General features: G+C 36.3%; 1 protein-coding gene across 1 annotated transcript in view; it reads right to left on the bottom strand.

Annotated features, from left to right (window-relative positions):
- Positions 1-1,211: 1,211 nt before the first annotated feature.
- Positions 1,212-19,266, bottom strand: part of NDUFS4 (NADH dehydrogenase (ubiquinone) Fe-S protein 4, 18kDa (NADH-coenzyme Q reductase)) — a gene marked incomplete at its 5' end in the record, with an annotated part of 27,296 nt that continues 9,241 nt past the window's right edge. The window contains 3 exons of the mRNA XM_009075719.1: positions 1,212-1,420; positions 5,709-5,782; positions 9,184-9,356. Of these exons, the coding sequence (XP_009073967.1) occupies positions 1,317-1,420; positions 5,709-5,782; positions 9,184-9,356 (351 nt within the window). The remainder of the gene's footprint in view (positions 1,421-5,708; positions 5,783-9,183; positions 9,357-19,266) is intronic.

Genomic DNA, 19,266 nt, shown 5'->3' with positions numbered 1-19,266 from the left:
GGATGACTTCAGGCTCCACTGCACAGTGCAGCATTCAAAATTTGATAGAAGATGAATTGCAATAGCAGTTCTTGCCTGTGATAGGAAAACAGTGACAACATCCAACTGGTTGATTATGCTGAAACTGGGTCAAACCCAATGCTTTAAATGAATGCTAGTCTGCATATAGGGTAGTTGGTTAAAACTGGAACAAGAATATAATCAAATCTGGGCAACACAAGGTAGTTTTATGCCTTCTTTAGCTAAAACTAAGTGCATAGTACTCACACCACTATTAGGTATATGTGGAGAGAGCTGTCTCAACTCTCATCTTTTGTGACATTTGGGATAAAACTCTCAGTTGCATAGAAAGAAGGTGTACCTTCCCTCAGTTTGATCTACATTTTACTGACTGTATGTTGATACCTGAATTTGTTAAGTTATAAGTGAACAAAGCAACAGCCACAGGTATGTAACCAAGGATTCCAAAAGTAACACAGTTCATTTTTAAAATTAATAGTGTCATGTAAGACAAACTGAGCTTAGAATATATGTTCTATGTCAAGTCTGCTATCACCACATCTCCTGTTAAGCAAGAGGAAACCTCAATGCAGATAAACATGTAACTAGCAATAAAAAACCCAGAAGTATAATTATATAATTAGTATATGCTGATACTGTGTGAGGCACCCAACACTATTCTGACTACATTTATGAATGTTTAACTGGCTTAGTTTCACTCTTCAACAACATCACAGAGAAGCAACTGCAATCTCAATCTTTCAGACTAAACCTCCTCCATATCCAACATAAAACCCAGTGCTTTCTATTCCAGTCATAAGTGCTTCTGGAATAATGACAGTATTAATTTAGGCAAAAAGGAGGTTATATAATATACATTTATACAGAATAGTCTGAGTGATACCCATCCTTTGTTCTTCAACTGACAAAACTGTCTTGTATAAAAAGAAAAAAACCCCAAATTCTATTGAAAGTATTTGTATATGCAAGGCTGATAATTTAAACAAAATAGTGGATATAAAATTACCATCAAAGATCAACCATAATCTTTAAAGTTGCAGCTGATTTCAAACATTCCTTTTGACAGATTCCTAGTACAGCAATTTTTTAGAAGCACGAACACTCCAAATCTCCTCTATTTATAGGGAAGTTTGTAACAGGTTCAATTGGAGACATCAAAAACATTTTAAATAGACATCACAAGATGCATCTGTAGTTTAAAGGTCAAATTTATTAGGAGATTAAAAGATGTATTATACATGTACTATAAATATAGCACAGCTGACTTTATTCACAGTCACACAGCCAATGCCAACCTATTTTGTAGACACTCTTGTTCTTTTGTTCCAAGAAAAGTTTGCACCATAAGACTTGGATTTAGGTTTTGGAATCTTCTTCTCTTCAACATCGTAACTCCAGCCTGGAGGTTACAGGGGTAATGGCAGGGGGAGACAAGAAACAATGAGAATTATAAATATTCTCAGCACACACTACAGAGCAAATGCAACTTAAAGCTTTTAATATCTATTTCTCCACATAGGCATCCACTAATCTATTCCTTTCCAGCTGGCAGCAGAGAATACTGAATTGCCATAAATGTGACAAATGCCCATTCTCTCAGTTGATAAACCTTCACCATACTACAGACCTCCATGCAAAAGACTTGACAGTCATCAGTGAAAAGCTCGACAGGGAACACTGACTGTCCTGCAAGTTCATGGCTCCACAACTCCATAGCATCACAGAAGCACTAAGGCTCTGTGTATATGGGCACAGGAAATGTAAAAGATAAGGAAACATGGAAAAAAATAACCTACAGAGGATCAATCCCAAAGGCTGGGAGAAAACTGAGACCTTGGAAAGCTAGGAAAAAAAAAAGGGTGGGAGAATCAAAAAAAAAGGAAGAGCAAAAAAAAAACTTCAACATTAGAAAGGAGTTTGATACTTAACATTTTTACAAGAACATAAAAAATTAGGAGCAAAAGAAAAGGGAATGAAGTGATAGAAGACAAGTAAATTATGTGATAGTTAAGCAAGAGAAATGCTAAAAAATGTCAGAAAAGAGGAGGTGGAGACATTAGTGTTTATGTAAATCAAAATGCAAATTGGTTGCAGCCTCCAGGTGCCTGGAAAGTTGCCAGGGCAGCACTCAGTATTCCAAAGTTTGGTCTCTTTAGCTGCAATATTTCAGTCAAAGTTGAGATACTTGAGTTGAAGCTAGAAGTGGTTAAATATGCAGTTTTAAGTGATACTTATAAGACAGTACTTTTCTTCCTTAGTTTTAAAACCAAAACTTCTAAGTTCTACAATGTTTAACATATATCTGAATTTTTACATTTAAGATGTTCACAGAAAACACTCAAGATACATCTACATCTCAAAATGTTTTGTAAGATACACAAGTTGTCATGTCACTGCTTCAACTTAGTGTATTCACAAATGTCACACCAACATTTTCTTCATGTTTATTAGTCTCAGCCATTGTTAATTTCCCAGTTAACTGTTCCCCGTAATTTCCAAGCTAACTGTTCTCTGTAAGAAATACTGGAATAGATATTTTAAAAACATATTCTTTCCATCTGTGAGAACACTGGCTTTTGCCTCCTGTTCTGATTAAAAATACAAGCTTGAGTAAACAGCCAGGACTAGATCCAGAGACAGAATTCAGTATTGCAACATTCAGCATTATAACACCTAACATTGAGGCACTTGGCTGCTGGAATGGAATCTACAGCCCCAAGGTATTGCTTCATCTTTTTATACACTAGATGGAGAGGGGCCGAGTGCCTCTAAAAGAGATTCACAACTGCCAGCACAATGACTTGGACTGCCACAGCTATCCAAAATTCATAAGCTTAGTTACATCTCACTAACGAGTGCAAGAGGCCACCATATGTGATGAGGTTTCACACTCTGGAACAGACTCCTTCAGTCAGGCACCTTCAGTTGTTCATGACAGAGAGCAGAGGTCACTTTTACAAAAACACCACAATGGTGCGGGAAGTTATTCTTGCCCAGAACCCTGCCACACAGGCCACGTAGACAGAAACCAGATTTCATTGTCCTTGGAACAACACCCTCATCACCTGACTAAAGGTTACTGTGGAGTAGAAAAACTCTCTATCCTTGTTACTAAAGTTGTATGTTTTTAAACAACTGCCTCGGTGATGTCAGATGGGACAAAAAAGAATTTAGGTCAACAGGCAAAAGTTTTAATTTCATCCAGTTACAAGTGTTTCCTCCTTGCCTTGACCTCAGACCATTCTCAGCTGCAGTATTTTGGACAGAGATCCCTCCCGTTACTGTATCCAGAGCTGTTATTCCAACATTAGAAAACACATCAGATGGGGCAGGCATAAGGATAGATTGCTTTAGGTTCCTGAAGTTCTTAGGTGAGAAAGAACTCATAAGTTTCCCAACCATATCAAAATAACCTGCAGTATCTAGAATTTGCAGAAATTAAACTTGAGGTTCTCAAGGGATTTTGTAATGGAAAATTTGGGTGGTTCATGCAGGAAGGACAGAGTTAAGTGTTTGTGTTCCTAGACTTAGATGTGTTTCAGTAATACCTCGCCTAAGGAGCTGTGTCCCAGTGTAAATGTGTGCCTGAATTTCTAATTTGTTTCTAAAAGCAGAAGTAAATACTGTAAATTTGTATTTTCAGCTACATCTGATACTGAAGCTATTACTACAGTATACATTTTGCACATATGATATGCATAAATAAAAATGAAGTAACAATTTAGGCAAGTCAGTAGCTACAGAAAAGTTTGGTACAGCTCAATTATGAAAAAATTAAGAGTGCAAGCTAAGTGAATATTAAACTACCAATATTAACACCAAGTCACAGCCTTAGTTCAGTTGGTAAGATTTTTTTGTAGGTTTCATGCACAATGGAGATTAATTTCTACCTCTGAAGGCATAAGCTTTCTACACTGAACAAATGCATTTTACTTGCATATGCATTTTGAAAGGACAAAACATCTACAAAGAGAGGACATGAGCAGCTCATTATATTAATTTTTTTCTCTCATGGCCTAAATTTCTCTAGAAATGACATGAACATTACAAAAGCATAAATGAGGCAACACCAAATTCTCCCAAATTTCATACTGATCCATAAAACACTACAAAATACTAGTAAAATAGCACAGTAATCTGTAAATCCAATGCAAATATAATGATCCTATTAATTTCTTTGTGAATACAATTCGTTTTTCAATAAAATTAAGACTATTAGGCTAAAAAAAAATCCATTCAAAGAGGAACAGGCAAATTAAATACTAGCCTTTACCATTAGAAAGTGCAAATAAATTGCACATTAAACATTTTAGTTTCTTCAATGTATATGTTAATGGCCTTATCCTGGTTTTGGGCTGCACAACATCAGCCATCTAACAGCTTAGCATAATTTGGTCTGAACAAGAAAATTTACTATTTACCCAGACTAAGTATAGTTGAAAGCTGCAGACCATGGGGAAGGCTTCTGAAGAATCTTACATTTCATGTGCATTATTCCTGGCTTTAACTCAGTGTAATTAATCTTCCTGTAATCCAGGAGCACTAAGCATTGAGTCTAACTCTTTAAGGCAAATGGAACTGGTTTAAAAAAATAATAAAAAAAAGAGTAAACTCATGCCAACATAAAAAAGGGCTCCTGAATATTCAAAAGTCTGAGACTGTGGGTACTGCTTGTAGTACCATCATTTTATTAGAAAATACAAGCCTAAATAACTAAGTAATTTTACAGACACATTCCTTCTGATACTTCATTAGCAAGAAGAATATTAAGTAATGATTCTGGTTTTTCTACAGTCTTTTTCTCAAATATGATCATCAAGTGTAAGTGTTCAGACTTTAGTGTCGGGAAGTGTTAGTCATAACATGCTTAATCTACAACTTCCTCATGGGGAGCAGCAGGGGATGTGCTGATCTCTGGAGACCAACGAAAGGACACAGAGAATGGAATGAAGCTCCATCTGGGGAAATTCAGACTCAACAACCAGGGAAAAATTATTCACTGAAAAGAGTGGTTGGACACCGGAACCGGCTACCCACAGAAGTGACCAAGGCATTAAATCTGTCAGAGTTCAAGGAGCGTCTCGACAATGCTCCTAGTCATATGGTTTACTTTCAGGTAGTACTGCGAGGAGCAGCAAGTTAAGACTTAATGATCCTTATGGGCTCCTTCTACAATAAATCCACTTTGCAACACAGCCAAAACTGAAGTCCAACATGCTTATTTGGTAGCCACTTAATTTGAGTTTTTCTGACTATCAAACATTTATAAGGGCTCTGACAGTGTTCCTTAATGAGAACTCAGAATCTCCTGTCAAGCTCTCAGACAGAGATCACACTACCATGTACCTGGGACACTCAGCCTGGGATACCCTTAAAGATAAAGATTAATTTTTCTCCGAGACCTGAGCAAGGCTCAGTTCTTGTTCAAGACACAGACACTTGCAAAAGTATTTCAGTATTAATGCTAAGAGGCTTCCATTTTTGCAGTAAATGGAAGGTCTTCAGCACCCTTGCAAATATCTCCCCTTCCCATTTTCCTCCTCTTCAAGTAGAACACTTGCGGTCTACCAATTCTGTGGAATAAAGGAAACATACTCTATCCTGCACTTTTTCTGTTGTTAATACTTTGAGATCAAGATTGCCTATGGAAGGCTGAATGCCTCATACCCAGTATGTACAATACGTACCATTTTTTTCAGCAAAGGCAATGGCATCTTCTTTAGTAGAGAAAGTAAGAACCATGTTAGATAAAGGATCAGCTCTGTAAGAAATCAGATGACAAATTTTAGGTATATTTGAAACAGAAATTAATCATGTCTGCACATCAAATGTTAGTCAAATGCTGTATTACACAACTCTGTAGTACACCACCTCACAAATGATTCAAAATCCCTTGATTTTTAATTATTTCCAGGATTAACACTTACTTTCTGCAGAGCATTGTTCCGCTCTTTCAGTCTGTTAAACTTCCCTCACAACTACTGGCAGAAATTAATCTGGGTTTTTATTAGACAAACATATCTAACTGCTTGCTGAGGCTATAATAAGTGCTCTGCAACAATCCTTTTAATTTTAAAGATGTCTAGTCCCTCTCTTTTTGGAAGAGCAGGAGGCTTAAGGTAATTTTGAACATTTCAAGGAGACCAATAGCCTGCAGAGCAGCTAGAGGAGGAATCATCTCAAAGAGAAAACAGCAGAATACCAAAGTGAGTGGAGTAGGAATTAATCAGAGACTGAAAAGTACATTAAAAAATACTGAGAGTTCTGCTTTGGCTGAGGTCACATGACCTCCACAAATTATCCCAGTACAGCAAACAGATCACAGGCCACCACTGAAAATGAAGCTCCAAAATGCAAACTGCTAGCTAACTAGATACACAGCGGTTAGCTTTAGATGACCAGCTAGTCCTCAAATGCATTTTTTAAAGGACTCAAACAGCAAAAGGTTTTTTGAAACAAATTAAAATCTCAGTTAAAACGTCAAACTGCCTTATTTCTTGCTATAAAAGCTCAATGTAAGAACAATGAGAAAGGATTAAAAAAAAAGTGGTTCTAACTTTTAAAGAAATGAGATACTTCTTGTTGCAGCACAATGATTAGATAATGCTTCCCTGAGACAACACTGACTATGAGCCTGGGAGACAACTGGGAAGACAAGACCAAATTGCAAGAAACTATTGAAGGAGCTGCCTCTCAACTGTTCTCTCTTTGAAGCTAGAAGGATAAATGAAGAGAAAAAGCAACCAAAGATACACTGAACTCTCTACAATAAAGGACAAAGCCTGTGACTGGCAGAGGGGGAGGGGAAGAGGGGGAATCTAGCTTCCAGCAAAGACAACAGAGTAATTTTATCTGATGTACACATGGAAAAATGGAGTTCACTATATATCCAATACATTCCTCAATAAGAAAAAAACAACTACAACTAATAAAAAACCCCAAGATAAACACAGAAATTACATTTTTGCAAGCCACGGTGATAGGCTCTCTTGAAGACGTTTAACTATTTCTCTTATAAAGGTAGAAGAGAGAATTAGGTACTAAGAATTAGCCCATGACATGACCAGTGGAGAATCAAGTGCCCCAAGTATATTGCAATACTGTGACAACTTTTGTTAATCATTATTCTTTTCCATGATTTGGGTTGGAAAAATGTTCTCAGCACTACCAAGTGGGAACAAAGAAGTTTTAATTCTGAAGTGTAGTGAGGGACCAGTGCCTGTTCAGCACTGCACACTTGATAAAAACCTTCCAGGACAGAGACAGTTGTCAAATGAGGACTGTGCATAAATATGTTCTGTTTTCATGTGAAATCAGCTTTCACTCAATCTAAATACCTTTCTAATTTCTTCCCATAAGTCAGTTACCCACGTGAGCAAACTGGAGTTCGGGATGTCCAGCATGACGCCCTGACAGTGGCAGCAATACCAGTGCTGCCGGATTTCCTATGCCTACTCCAAACTGCTTGCTCAGTCACTGCAAACTGAGACTCCACGTTTTGTTCTCTTAGGAGATCTCGCACAATGGGAACCATGCACTTCATATGTTTCTAAGTTTACAGCTTTACATTAAAAGGTGTACTCAAGACAAATCTATAGGCATATTCTTGTAAAAAATCCTCCCAATTAATAATAAACACCATGGGTCCCTTGTACTTACGTCTAAAGCTGGGTAATTTTCACTGAAAAAGCCCCTATATCCAAGAAACAACAAATGCAACAAAAGAAAGCAAACCAGATTGTAAAATGACAGAAATAGAGCAAAGACCTACAGGTAAATAAGTATATTGAGTTCAGAGGCAAAAGGGCCTTAATCTCTAAACCCTAAAGGGCTCTTAATCCACTAATCCCATTACATTACTCAGAAGTAAATAGAAAAATGTCTAAGAATTGCGTTTTGTAGAAATTGAATCTCAAGAGAAGAAACTCTTCGTAGGTATTTATGGGTGTTGAATGGTAACACCAAAGTGTCCTTGCAAGAATTCCTTAAAATCTAATGGATAGGAACTAATCTGTGAAGCCTTTAATGTAACAGTGTCAATTCTAAACACAGCACTTGCCTTTGTCCTACCTGGAGCTTGCTCATGCATGAGAAACCCCATTCCCTAACCTGAAATAAAAAGGTGTGTAAAGACTCCTCAGTTTTTTTGTGGGAAATCAACATAACAGGTAGGCTTGATTCCAGAGTTATTTTGAACTAATATTTCTGGATACATTTATTTTATAAATAAAAAGTATAATTTCTGTGACTGGATTCAGAATGCAAATAAATCTCTGAAAATGCATTCTCAAATTGCTTCATATTTAAGGTTTTAAGTTTGTCTTCATAGAATTTTGCATTCTTCAATTCTAAATGCTAATGATTGCCTAGAACTGCAGACAGGATTGTATCCTTTCTGAAGTCTGAAAAATAATCTCTAGCGGTTGATTTTGGTTTATGTATAATAATCAGCTATTCTGAATATGCCTCAAAGAAGACAGCTTCAAATCAAAATTACAGTATTGTCAGAGCAATTGCTGGCATAGTCCTCACAGTTTACATGAATACTAACCACACTGCGAAATGCAGATAATATATATAAGGAAGAAAGAATTAAAAATCAGATGCATCCAAGTACATTTCTAAATTACTGCATATGAGTAGCACCTTCCTGGGGGCTTTGTGTTTAAGAGTTTTTAATACTAATATTATCAATATTCAAAAAACTGTAATATTTTGAACAGTTGGGCTGCCTTATTTAAAAAAAAATAGTTATCTCTCCTCATTTTAGAACTTTGGGATATTTATAATACTTTGCAAAAACCCACCAGAAGTTAAGTATTGCTGTTTATGTTTGAAAGATGCAACGGAGAGCTGAGAATGATTTACTGCTTCAGGTAACTAATAAACTTCTGGCCCTGATGCTGCCACACAGTAACATCACCACAAAAATAAGAGTTGAAATTTCTGGTTGTTAATACCTTTTTCAAACTCTTCCAGATGATGCTGTGAGCTAAAATCTGCTTATTGATCATACAAGTAACAAACCCAACCACTTACTCTAAGTACTGTTAAAACACAAGTAGATTTACAGAGAGAAAGGATATTTCAAACTTCAAATTTACATGACTAGTAAGAGCCAAATATAGCAGAAAAGTATTTTCAAATTCAGTCATTACTCACGTGGATGCCCAGCCCATCAAAGGGTTCTCCCAGCGCTCCCTGTTATCAAATTCCATCTTCCATTTCTTTGTATTGTTAGCTCCTGACTGCATTGCATTACGTGCTGGAACAAAAATGTGAACCTTTCTGGTTTTGGTGTGCTCATCTGGGACACCAGTTAAAGAAGAGATATCCTAAGAAAAACATAATGAAACTTGTTAAAAAAAGATTTACGTAAGAGGCCTGTAAAACAATATAGTTTATGCTTTTTACAGAATTTCATGCTTTATTTTTAAAGTTACAAAAGGAGAAAAAAATTGCAGAGAAGTACATTATGAGCTCTGTTGTATAAAAGTGAGACAGATACATGTGGGGGCTGCTATCAACCTGCTTCCCCTGGCTGAATTAGATTTTGCATGGATCAGTTACCTGAACCTGCCCTTTCCCAGTGACACAACAGGTAGTGCCAGAGGAGGGACAGGACACTTCCTCCCATCCTCCTCTGTCCACAGCTGCAAAATCAGGACTACTTCAACTTGCACCAGTTAAAGCAAATGCGGAAATGTACAAACTCTTTATTTCTTCCTTAAAGCAAATATCACAACACAGACTGAAACATCAACAGATTGCAAAAATTTACATTACCATTAGAAGTCTAAACTACATGTGAATAGGACGATTCACCAAAATAGCAGCCAGTCAAATATGTGTTGCAGTATAAGTGCTTCCACTTGGGCTTAACTCTATGTAATTCAGAGACACCAGCATCCATGGTGACTCAAGAAGCTATGCTTACCATGAAGGAAGAGGCAGGAGATTAGTACCTCTTGCACAAAATTCTACTGATTGCGACAGCAAAGCAGATACTAGAATTCAGATCCCTTATTCCTCTAGCTGTTAGTTACTACATAAAACTGATTCCCTCTACATCTTTCAAGCTATGACTATCAGCATTTGAGAGTGAGTTCTTCTGTCCACCTGCAAGATCAAGAGAGGGACATTTGACATATTTGGTAACATTCTTCAGTATTTTTGTGAAGGACAAAAGGTTTTGGAAACTCCAAGCTGCCAAGAAAAACAACACTGCAACACTGTATGTAATCAGCAGTAGGATGCCCTCCTCTTCTAAGGAGGCATGAGCCTTGTTGAGGGCTCAACAAATAATGCTAACAAAGATAAAAACTGAAGGATGACAGAACCAGCCTAAAAATGTTAACTGACTTTAACAAAGAATAAGATGGGAAAAACCTCGCAAGAATTGCTGTGAAAAATTACCCTCAGCAGCATCTGATATAATTAAAGTGAACATTCTCGCTAAAAACTAAACAGTAATTACATAAAATTAACCTGTCAGTTCACCCTAGCAAAGAGTGAAATCAAACATCAAATCCATCTCTAAGGAGGCTAAACTACTCCTGCTCCTTACATACTTAAAAGGCCAGTGGGAGCTCCTCGGTCTCCCTCCCTGCCCTCCCCTCCCCTCCTCTCGCTCTTCAGGAACAAGTAGTAAATGGGTGGAAGTCCAGAAAAGTGCAGCAAAACTTTGGGAATATTGAGCTCACCTCGGCAGTACTGCCACAACATGGAATGCAAAACAGTTTAATTAAAACACTTTGGCTTTACATAACTACCTGCTGACTACCATTTTACTTCAGAAAATAAATAAACTACACAAGGGAGCAAGTTTAAAGCATTTGACTTGTATTTGCAATTAGAACAGCAGGGGCAACAAAGAAGCAAGCACTATGATTTTCCAACTTCTGACACTTCTACCAAGACTACCACAAGAAACTGTCAAAATATCTTAACAATTCCATTACAAATGCTTTCATTAGGACCAAGTCATGCTTATTTTTAATACAAGTCTAGCAGTGATATGAAATAGAAGCACTACCAGTCACTGGAATGTTGCAACATGTATGTAAAATACCTTCTGATACACTGATATTTCTCACTGCTGAAGCTTAAACCATAGTTTAGAAGAAAATTGCTTAAAGTTTTCTTATTTGAATTGGCATAGTGCTTTGTTCAGCAAAAAGGGGTTTTTACCTGCAGTAAAGTTTGGTGAGGTTCAATGTTTCAGCCTGCCTGCTTATAGGAATAGGCTACTATATTAGCCTTTATTTCTGTATTTAACAAACATGTCTTTTGAGAAAATGTAAGAATATTCAAACAAAAGTTCTTTCTCCCCTCTCAAACAATCTGGTATACGCAAAAATTCTGGGGTTGCTATCATCAAATACTTTCAGGTATCCAAACTTCAAAATGAGTTCAAAAGTACTAATTTTTTTTAAACTACTATTATTCTCAGCAACTCTTAAGTCCACTATGAATTCTATGCTTCAGATTTAGAGATTTTTGAATTCTTCCAGAATTATCTGGAATTACTAAAATAAGATACTATGTTAAATAACATTATGGACATGTAGTTTCCTCTTCTGAAGCCTTCACATCAGAGAATCGTAAAACTACTACACATTAGTGCATACAGAACACAATCTAAAAAGAGGGTTAAAACCCAGCAAATGCTGTATTTATGAGGGAACCACAGTAAAGAAATGCCTAGACTTGTTCATCTGGATGAAAACAAAACCAAAACCCCAGACAAACCCTCCAAGCCATGTTTTTTTGGGCACTCAGTTGGCTTCAAATCAAGGTTACTTCACTAATAATATAGGATTCATCTCATAAAAATCTTTTCAAACTGAAAATTAAAACCTGCCTGCCTTCCAAAACTAAAATATCTACATGGTGTTGCTAGCTCTTCATACTTAGATTCATTATAGCTGGAGTTTCCATGCCTTCTGGGAATCTAGCAATCATTTATTGATATCTTCCCCATTTTAAAAGCTGGCAATTGAACACACAGTTGTTAGGACAATGAGGTTTTGGTTTCTGAAGCCCAAGTTGTCCTGACATAAAATCACTGGTTTTGCTTGCTGTAGACATGTAAGGTACTGTAGCATAGCTGAGCTGTTGCCAAAGATATGGAATAAAAAGGCTTGGCATCTATCACATACTTGACACCTAAAGAGCACAGAAGCTCTAAAATTCCTATTCCCTGTAGGCACACTCTTAGTCTAGACAAACTGATTTCTCACACTTTTAAAATGCATTACAACACTCTATTGTGATCATTTCATCCACACAGCTCCAGCTAGTGACAGAAGAACCTGTCCTTTAAGCGACATTTCAATGGGCTAAAGCTCCCGCTCCAAGATGCCATTAAAACAATATAATACTTGAAAAGAACTACGCTGCACTGGGTTGAACTCTTTACTGGGTCTTCAGTGCTTTGTTCTGAGTTCAAGTTCTCATTGAAACTACCTGTGAACCAACTTTCCAAAACAAAGATATTTTTGACAGCTGGTTTCACATTACTATCTCTTTTTTTTTAAGTGTTCCTTAATGAATTTTGCTGTATTAGCATATTAAGATACTAGTGAGGTGTTCAGCATTCAAAATCTTGGATATATTAGATGACAATATAAAAGAGTTGAGATTTGAAGTGTATAGGTTTGCTTTACAAAAATTCGTAAGCCTACTTCACATTTTTAAAACAGGCTACCATCTAAAAGGTGCGTTCTGACATTTTGTTTTTCTTAATATATACATATATAAAATGGTCTTTATTTCAGCAGCAAACTGATTTTTTTTTTAATTCAAAAAAATGTAAATATTCATTTTGAGGCATTTTGTATCTTCTTGGATTCAGCTGAGAGGGACAAACCACTGGTTTTAAATAGCAGAAATCATATAAAATTGCTTATAAATATAGGTGGTTTTGTTTTTAATAACTTACACTATTTTAGAATATTTGTCATGGTGGAAAGCCTGCTAAAGGTATTGTGGTAAGAGTAATAAGAAATGATAAATCTGTTATACAGAAGGGAGAAAAACTGATTCACAGAGGCAGTGTCAATGAAAGCAGCATTCAGCATGAAGATGACTTATAAAGGAAACGAGAATTTCCTTCTTTTAAGTCCTCCACTACTAGCACAAATTTCAAAGGGGGCAAGAAATGGAACTCTCTAATTAATGGGAAAGAGACAAAATGATTGAGAGTATCTCTGAAAACAAGTGTTTTTGAATAGATGGGTCAGGTGTGCATAAAGGTGTCATATTTCTTCTATGGCATTTCTTTCACCACATAGACAGAAACTGTACATAACCACTACTAACTATCTACAGTTTAGCACTCCCCCCTCTTTTTTTTTTCTCAATAAAGGAAACAGGGAACAAGCAATGGGAAGTTGATGTCAAAACACAGAAAAACCTCCCAGCAAGCTTCCAGCAACCACCCAGGATTTAGAGTCTTGCTAGTCGCTCTCTTTTCAATACCAGAATTTCACACATTTCAATGACCATTATGACTTCAAAGAATCAAATTTTCATCATTGTCCGTCATCTGCCGGTTGATTTGTATAAAGGAGTTCTTCTGCATGCACTCCAGACAAAGGGCTCCTTACTTTCGTGGCTATATATCAAGTTTAAAAGTTCTGTTTGTGACAGTTGTGTCTGTGGTAAATTAGGGTAACACTGAAGGAGTGCAGCTGCTCTGCAGGAACCTCCTTTTTGGCATCATTTCACTTAAATAAAAACTGAATAATTAGCTTCTGCCTTTATTAAACCACAAAAATGCCACTGGCCTTAGCAATTACTTCCGGTTGCCCCACCTACTTAACCTCAATAGTTTTACACTTGTTAGAATGGAAGGAAAGTACAAGTTTTCTGTACTTTATAGGAGTTTACAACAGCTTGCTCTCTTCCCCACCTTCAACATGTTTTACCAGACTAAGTGCATAAAGTTTTGCTATAAATTCATGTTGCAATACACTTTATTTAGGAGTTGTTATATCAAAGCACAGAACATCTTGCATAATACCCACAAAATAGCTGCTGTGAAAGGAGTTTTTTGTTTAATGTGCTCAGCTGCTTAGGCTGTAAGTCAGGATGAGAACATTTATGTTTCTACACTTCAATACAGTATTTTTGAAGGAAATGTAAGGGAACAGAATCTACTTTGCAAATTGCAAGTGGAAAAATGGAGCAGAATGAACTAAACATGGTCAGACAACATTTATCTAACTGCTACAGACAAAACAAGGGGGAAAAGCGTATTTGCCCTTAGGAAACTCTGTATCACACAGAATAGAGTCTTCAAAAAGATTTTGCATTATCACAGTAAACTGTGAACAACATGGTGTTACCCATAATGTGCTCTCCCATGTAACCACCCTACAGGATGAGTAATAAAGAAGTTGAGAAAAGCAGTGAAAGAACCATATTTTAAAAAAGAAAACCAAACACTGTACACAGGAAATAGGATTCCAAAATAATAAAGATTTCCTGAAAGCTTCTATTTATAGAAAATCTTGTTCCATACGCAGCTTTGTAAAAAACTAAAGAGAAACTGAAAATGGAGAAAAGGATATGTCGAAAAGTGGGTCTAACAGAAGGAAGAAACCACCACATTCCTGGAATCAACATAAGTCCATTTTAATACTTCTTAGATTGCGGTCATTATGCGAGGGAAGTGTCAGTATCCAAAACAGCCCAATGTTTGCAAGTGCTTTTAGCTTCCACAAACTCTATTTGTCCATTTGTATTTCACAGCTGAGGAGATACTGCTCTTAATAGCCATGATGGCTGAGCATTCAATGCTGCAGCAAAAGCTGCTTCAGAACTTCCTTGATGTCCCACTGCAAAGACTCCACTTTCCCAGTACTTTGCATACCTAATATTATTCCATGTTGCTTACATGAGATACTACAAACATCATGGCATAACACCATGCACCATTAAACCAACATCACTTGGATTTGTTCAGAGAAAAGACAATGAACAAGTAAACAGGAATAAAAATTGGACTTGTAAAGATTCCAGTTGTTCACTACAAATTGGAACACGACTTCACATTAGTAAATAGAAAACTTCCCCCTCACAGGACACCAAACACAAAGTCTGTATCCCATCCACAAATTTTGCATTCACACTTTTCTCCTACAAAAGTCACAGAAAGACTGTATTTATAAAAGTGATTAATGGCAAGTTATGGCAAAAGCTGCTGAGTTGTGCTTTAGTTAGTTAAACTACAGAACTACTATTCTACGACATTAAAAAGAAAAGCAAAAATCTCGGATTTTGCACCTCTCAGGACCCTGACAAGACTCAAAACAGGGAGGCATTTTTCTTGACACATATGCAAGAAATACCTATCATTCAGCCTGCACTGTGATGGACAGGTAAACATTTTAGAAACTTAAAAATGAAACAGTTAAAACATTTAAGTCCCACTTTCAGCACAGACAGGTATTTCACATTCAGTATAGTTTTTCTGCCAAGAAACAATCAAAAGCAACAAAAAAGCACTATTTTATTATTAATAATGTAGGGTTTTTTCCTGCAATGGTTTGCCTTAGTTGTGCAAATGCTGCCTGGGTAAGTTAACATGAAGTTAAAGAGAAGGGAAATCAAATATCTGGATTCAGACTTTGCAGCTTCTCCATATGACTGAAATTAAGAAAATCATTATTAAATGGAAGAAAGCCTGGGCAGGCAGGGGCAAAGAATATATTCCATAAAAATAGAATGATGTTGCCACTAGGACTCATTAGAGACTTCAGTGTGATCGTGACATCCTTCAAATGGGGAATAAGCATGCTTATCTCAAACAAGGTGGAGGAAAAAGTCTGAATTCAGCATATCTTGTAAACTAGTTTTTCTGGTAACACAGCAAGATTTAGAGAAAGTGTATTTTCTAGAACTCATTCAAAGAATATTTAAGCAAACCTGCTTGCACATACACACAAGTGGTTGGGTCTTTTTGTGAGGCACTGTAAAAGTATGGTTTTCTACAGTGTGCAACTTTCGAGCACTATGCAAGAACTTCACAATCCTCAGACTAAAGAATGTGCAAGAAATAGTTAAGAACAAGACTACAGCAAAGTTTTCAGACCATAAACTTTCAAATAAAAGAAGAGGCAGTCTCAGTTTACCAGCTTAGAAAGAGGACAAACTAAACAATTGAAATAATCGGATTTTAGAATAATTTACAGTTAAAGCCACACTTCACTGCTTTACTATCATAAGCAACTGTTCCTAGAGATACTATTTCTCAGCTGGAAAACAAAAGAACATGCAGGAAAGAGCTTTGAAGGAGACAAGTACTAGCAGCTAGAACTTACCTAGAAGAGAGAGCTTTGTACCCATTTCCCTAACTAGTTCAATTTTGTATATACTATGAAATAAATAGTATATTGCAGTTCACATGTAGTTCAGTGGTGGTAGACTTTTCAACCATAATTTATTCAGTTCGCAGTTCTGATTATTTATACTATACTCCCAGCATAAGTCACAATAAGCAGACTGTCTTGCAAAGCTAAACACAGTATTTCAAAAATATCTTGGTGAATTATTCACTATGGATGACTCTTGAGCTTACAGTCCATAAAATGTAGTTTTGGTCACAGACACCCAAAACCTTAACCAGCACTTCATGATGAGGTCTTCATATCTTAAGCAAAAGACAAGATTCAGGCTACTCTGATGCCATTTTAATAAACTCCTTAAACATTTATTAAAAGTGATGTGCATTTACAAAATAAACCATAAGCATATGACTTAAGTGAATTTTCTAAAGTTACTGTTTTTCAGAAATTCTGTAAAGAAGAAGAAAATTAAAGTTATGATCTGCTTTATGCCCACTTGAAAACCTTACAAAGCTTTGTTAAAATACCAATTAAGAAAATTTCCAAACAAGGTCTAAGTAGAGTTACTCAATATGGGTACCACTTGTTTCATCATCTTCAGCCTTTGGAGGGAAAAGTGTGGCTGAAGTGCCTTTTCTCAAAGCTCTCTATAACTTCAAGCTGCAAAAGACCTAAAGGAGCACAAGATTCAGAGCCTGGCAGTGAATGCTACTTACACATAAGCAGTGGAATTGCTGCTGTGAACCAAGAACACCTTGGCCAATTCCTAGTCTAATCTGGATAGCAACTATTCTAAGGTCTGAGCTGTCGAGTTCAAATTTGGTTGTACAATAAAGTCTTAAGAACTGATAACTCTGGTAAGATTTCCTATGATGAAGTCATAAGAAAGATTATCAGTGTATGAAATGCTAATTGTGACTTCAGTTTTAACTAGCTAACAATCTCCCTGGGCTGGCAGCTACAGCAAAGTATAATAAAATTTAAATTTCATTATCGTGCATTCTAGTGTTCCTTTCCTTTCACCTCCCAACTACTAATTAATTCTCTACTTAATGGCAGCTATGGAACAGCATTTAATGGTTCCAATTTTACAAACTATTTAGGCTTTTTTTTAATTAAAACATGACAGCCATCAAATATGGTGAACAAAATAGGCAAAAAGCAGTGTTTTGAAGTTCAGCTTGACAATACCGTCACACTAGTGTATGGCCTGCTACTAAGAACAGTATTGAGAAATCCTGCCTTCATTATGATGCATGTTCTCTATTCTTTACACCTCCTTTAGATGGTTTCTCCTTTAGAGAGAAAGTGATTTCTGTAACAGATCTTTGCCACACAGTTATAAGCAGTGTGAGACACAGGAGAGAAAAACAGAAGTAAATCCCCAATCAAGAAATGCAAATTGAGAGCAAAATCCCTGCTGGTGCATGCTTTTTAAGAAGAAGAAAAGTTGCATTTAAGAAATTACAAGGAAGTCAGACCTGTTAAAAGCTGTCCCTTACCCTAATGCAAGATGTAATGCTTCTGTGTAATATGCATGCACTTTAAAAGTTGAAAGAAAGTGCTAAATAGTGTACATAATTTCCATACACAGCAGGTAGTGAAGCAAGAAAAGAACTGACACAGTTACCCTCATTAAAGAGATGCACAATAGAGAACTGTTATGCAGTGTTAGCATATTGAAGGTCTATGCATCAGGGATGTTGCGGCTATTAGCAGCTTAAATGTTCACTGCATTTTGTTAATTAGTGCATATAGCTTTTAAGCCTTAAATGTGTTTTAGAAGGTTCTTTTCTAACAGTACCACAGTCATTACTCCCTGGTGGTGATGGGAAGGGTTGATGGGGCTTCAGCTGTTTCAACATTATCAATAAAAGACACAGTTTACTACCCTTGGGCAGAACTGGTTTCTTTACACTTACCTCCATGGTTAGTTGAAGTAGATGCTTTCGAAAATCTTTCATTAAAAAAGCTGAATCATAACTAGAAGGTATAAGTGTTACTTCACAAACTGGTTAGCTTGTTCTAGCTAGACATCCATAATTAGTGCTGTGGCCTTTATATGCTTGGCCTTTAAGGTTATTTATAGGACAGAAATCATGGTCTTATACTTTCTAATACAATAGAGAGAAATCCATCATCAATTAAATTCATTAATCCAATTTGATACACTATATTTTTCCTTTCAGTTTTCTATTACTAAAGGGAAAAAAATATCAAAGGAGAGCACAACGTACAATTGTGTTTAGTAAACGGTGATTAAAAAGTAGGAATTTGTATTAGAAACAGACATTACAGATAAGATATTCAATTTCTGACTTAGAAAGAACCAGAATGAGTTGACCCAAGAATACTTTCAAATGGAGTTGACATGGCAACAAAAATGTGGTCCTAAAAAAATGAACCTTGGAAAAAATAAAATACTAGTGCAAACTACAATGTTAATCTCAAAACAGCTTCTGCCTGGTTAATATGCCACTCAGTGCAAACTTTCAAATATAAAATTGATACTGATGATGTTGGCCTATATAGAAAAAGGTACTTATTTTTATACATGAATTTATATGCACACATAGAAAATGAACCAGTAAGGAAAAACCATCAACTTCTTAAAAAATTTTAATCACTTACTAACCACAGCCTTATTTTTTTAAAAAACATTTGCAATATACTTAAAAGATCTTTAAAAAATACTGCATTTGGCACATCTTATCAGCATTTTGTAGAAATTCCTTATAGTTCAGCTTCTTCTCACTTGTTAAGCCGGTTTTCAGGACAACAGATAATAGGACAAAAGTTATTTTCCCACCAAACAAAGACTTTCTTTTGCACTAACATAACTCAATGGACTTATGGAGTGAGTAGAACTGATAATGCCAAAAAGATACATATG

This window comes from Acanthisitta chloris, unplaced genomic scaffold (assembly GCF_000695815.1).
Source record: "Acanthisitta chloris isolate BGI_N310 unplaced genomic scaffold, ASM69581v1 scaffold10435, whole genome shotgun sequence".
Lineage (NCBI taxonomy): Eukaryota > Metazoa > Chordata > Aves > Passeriformes > Acanthisittidae > Acanthisitta > Acanthisitta chloris.
Note: the sequence above shows the minus strand (reverse complement) of the source record. Positions and strands in the feature narration are given on the sequence as shown.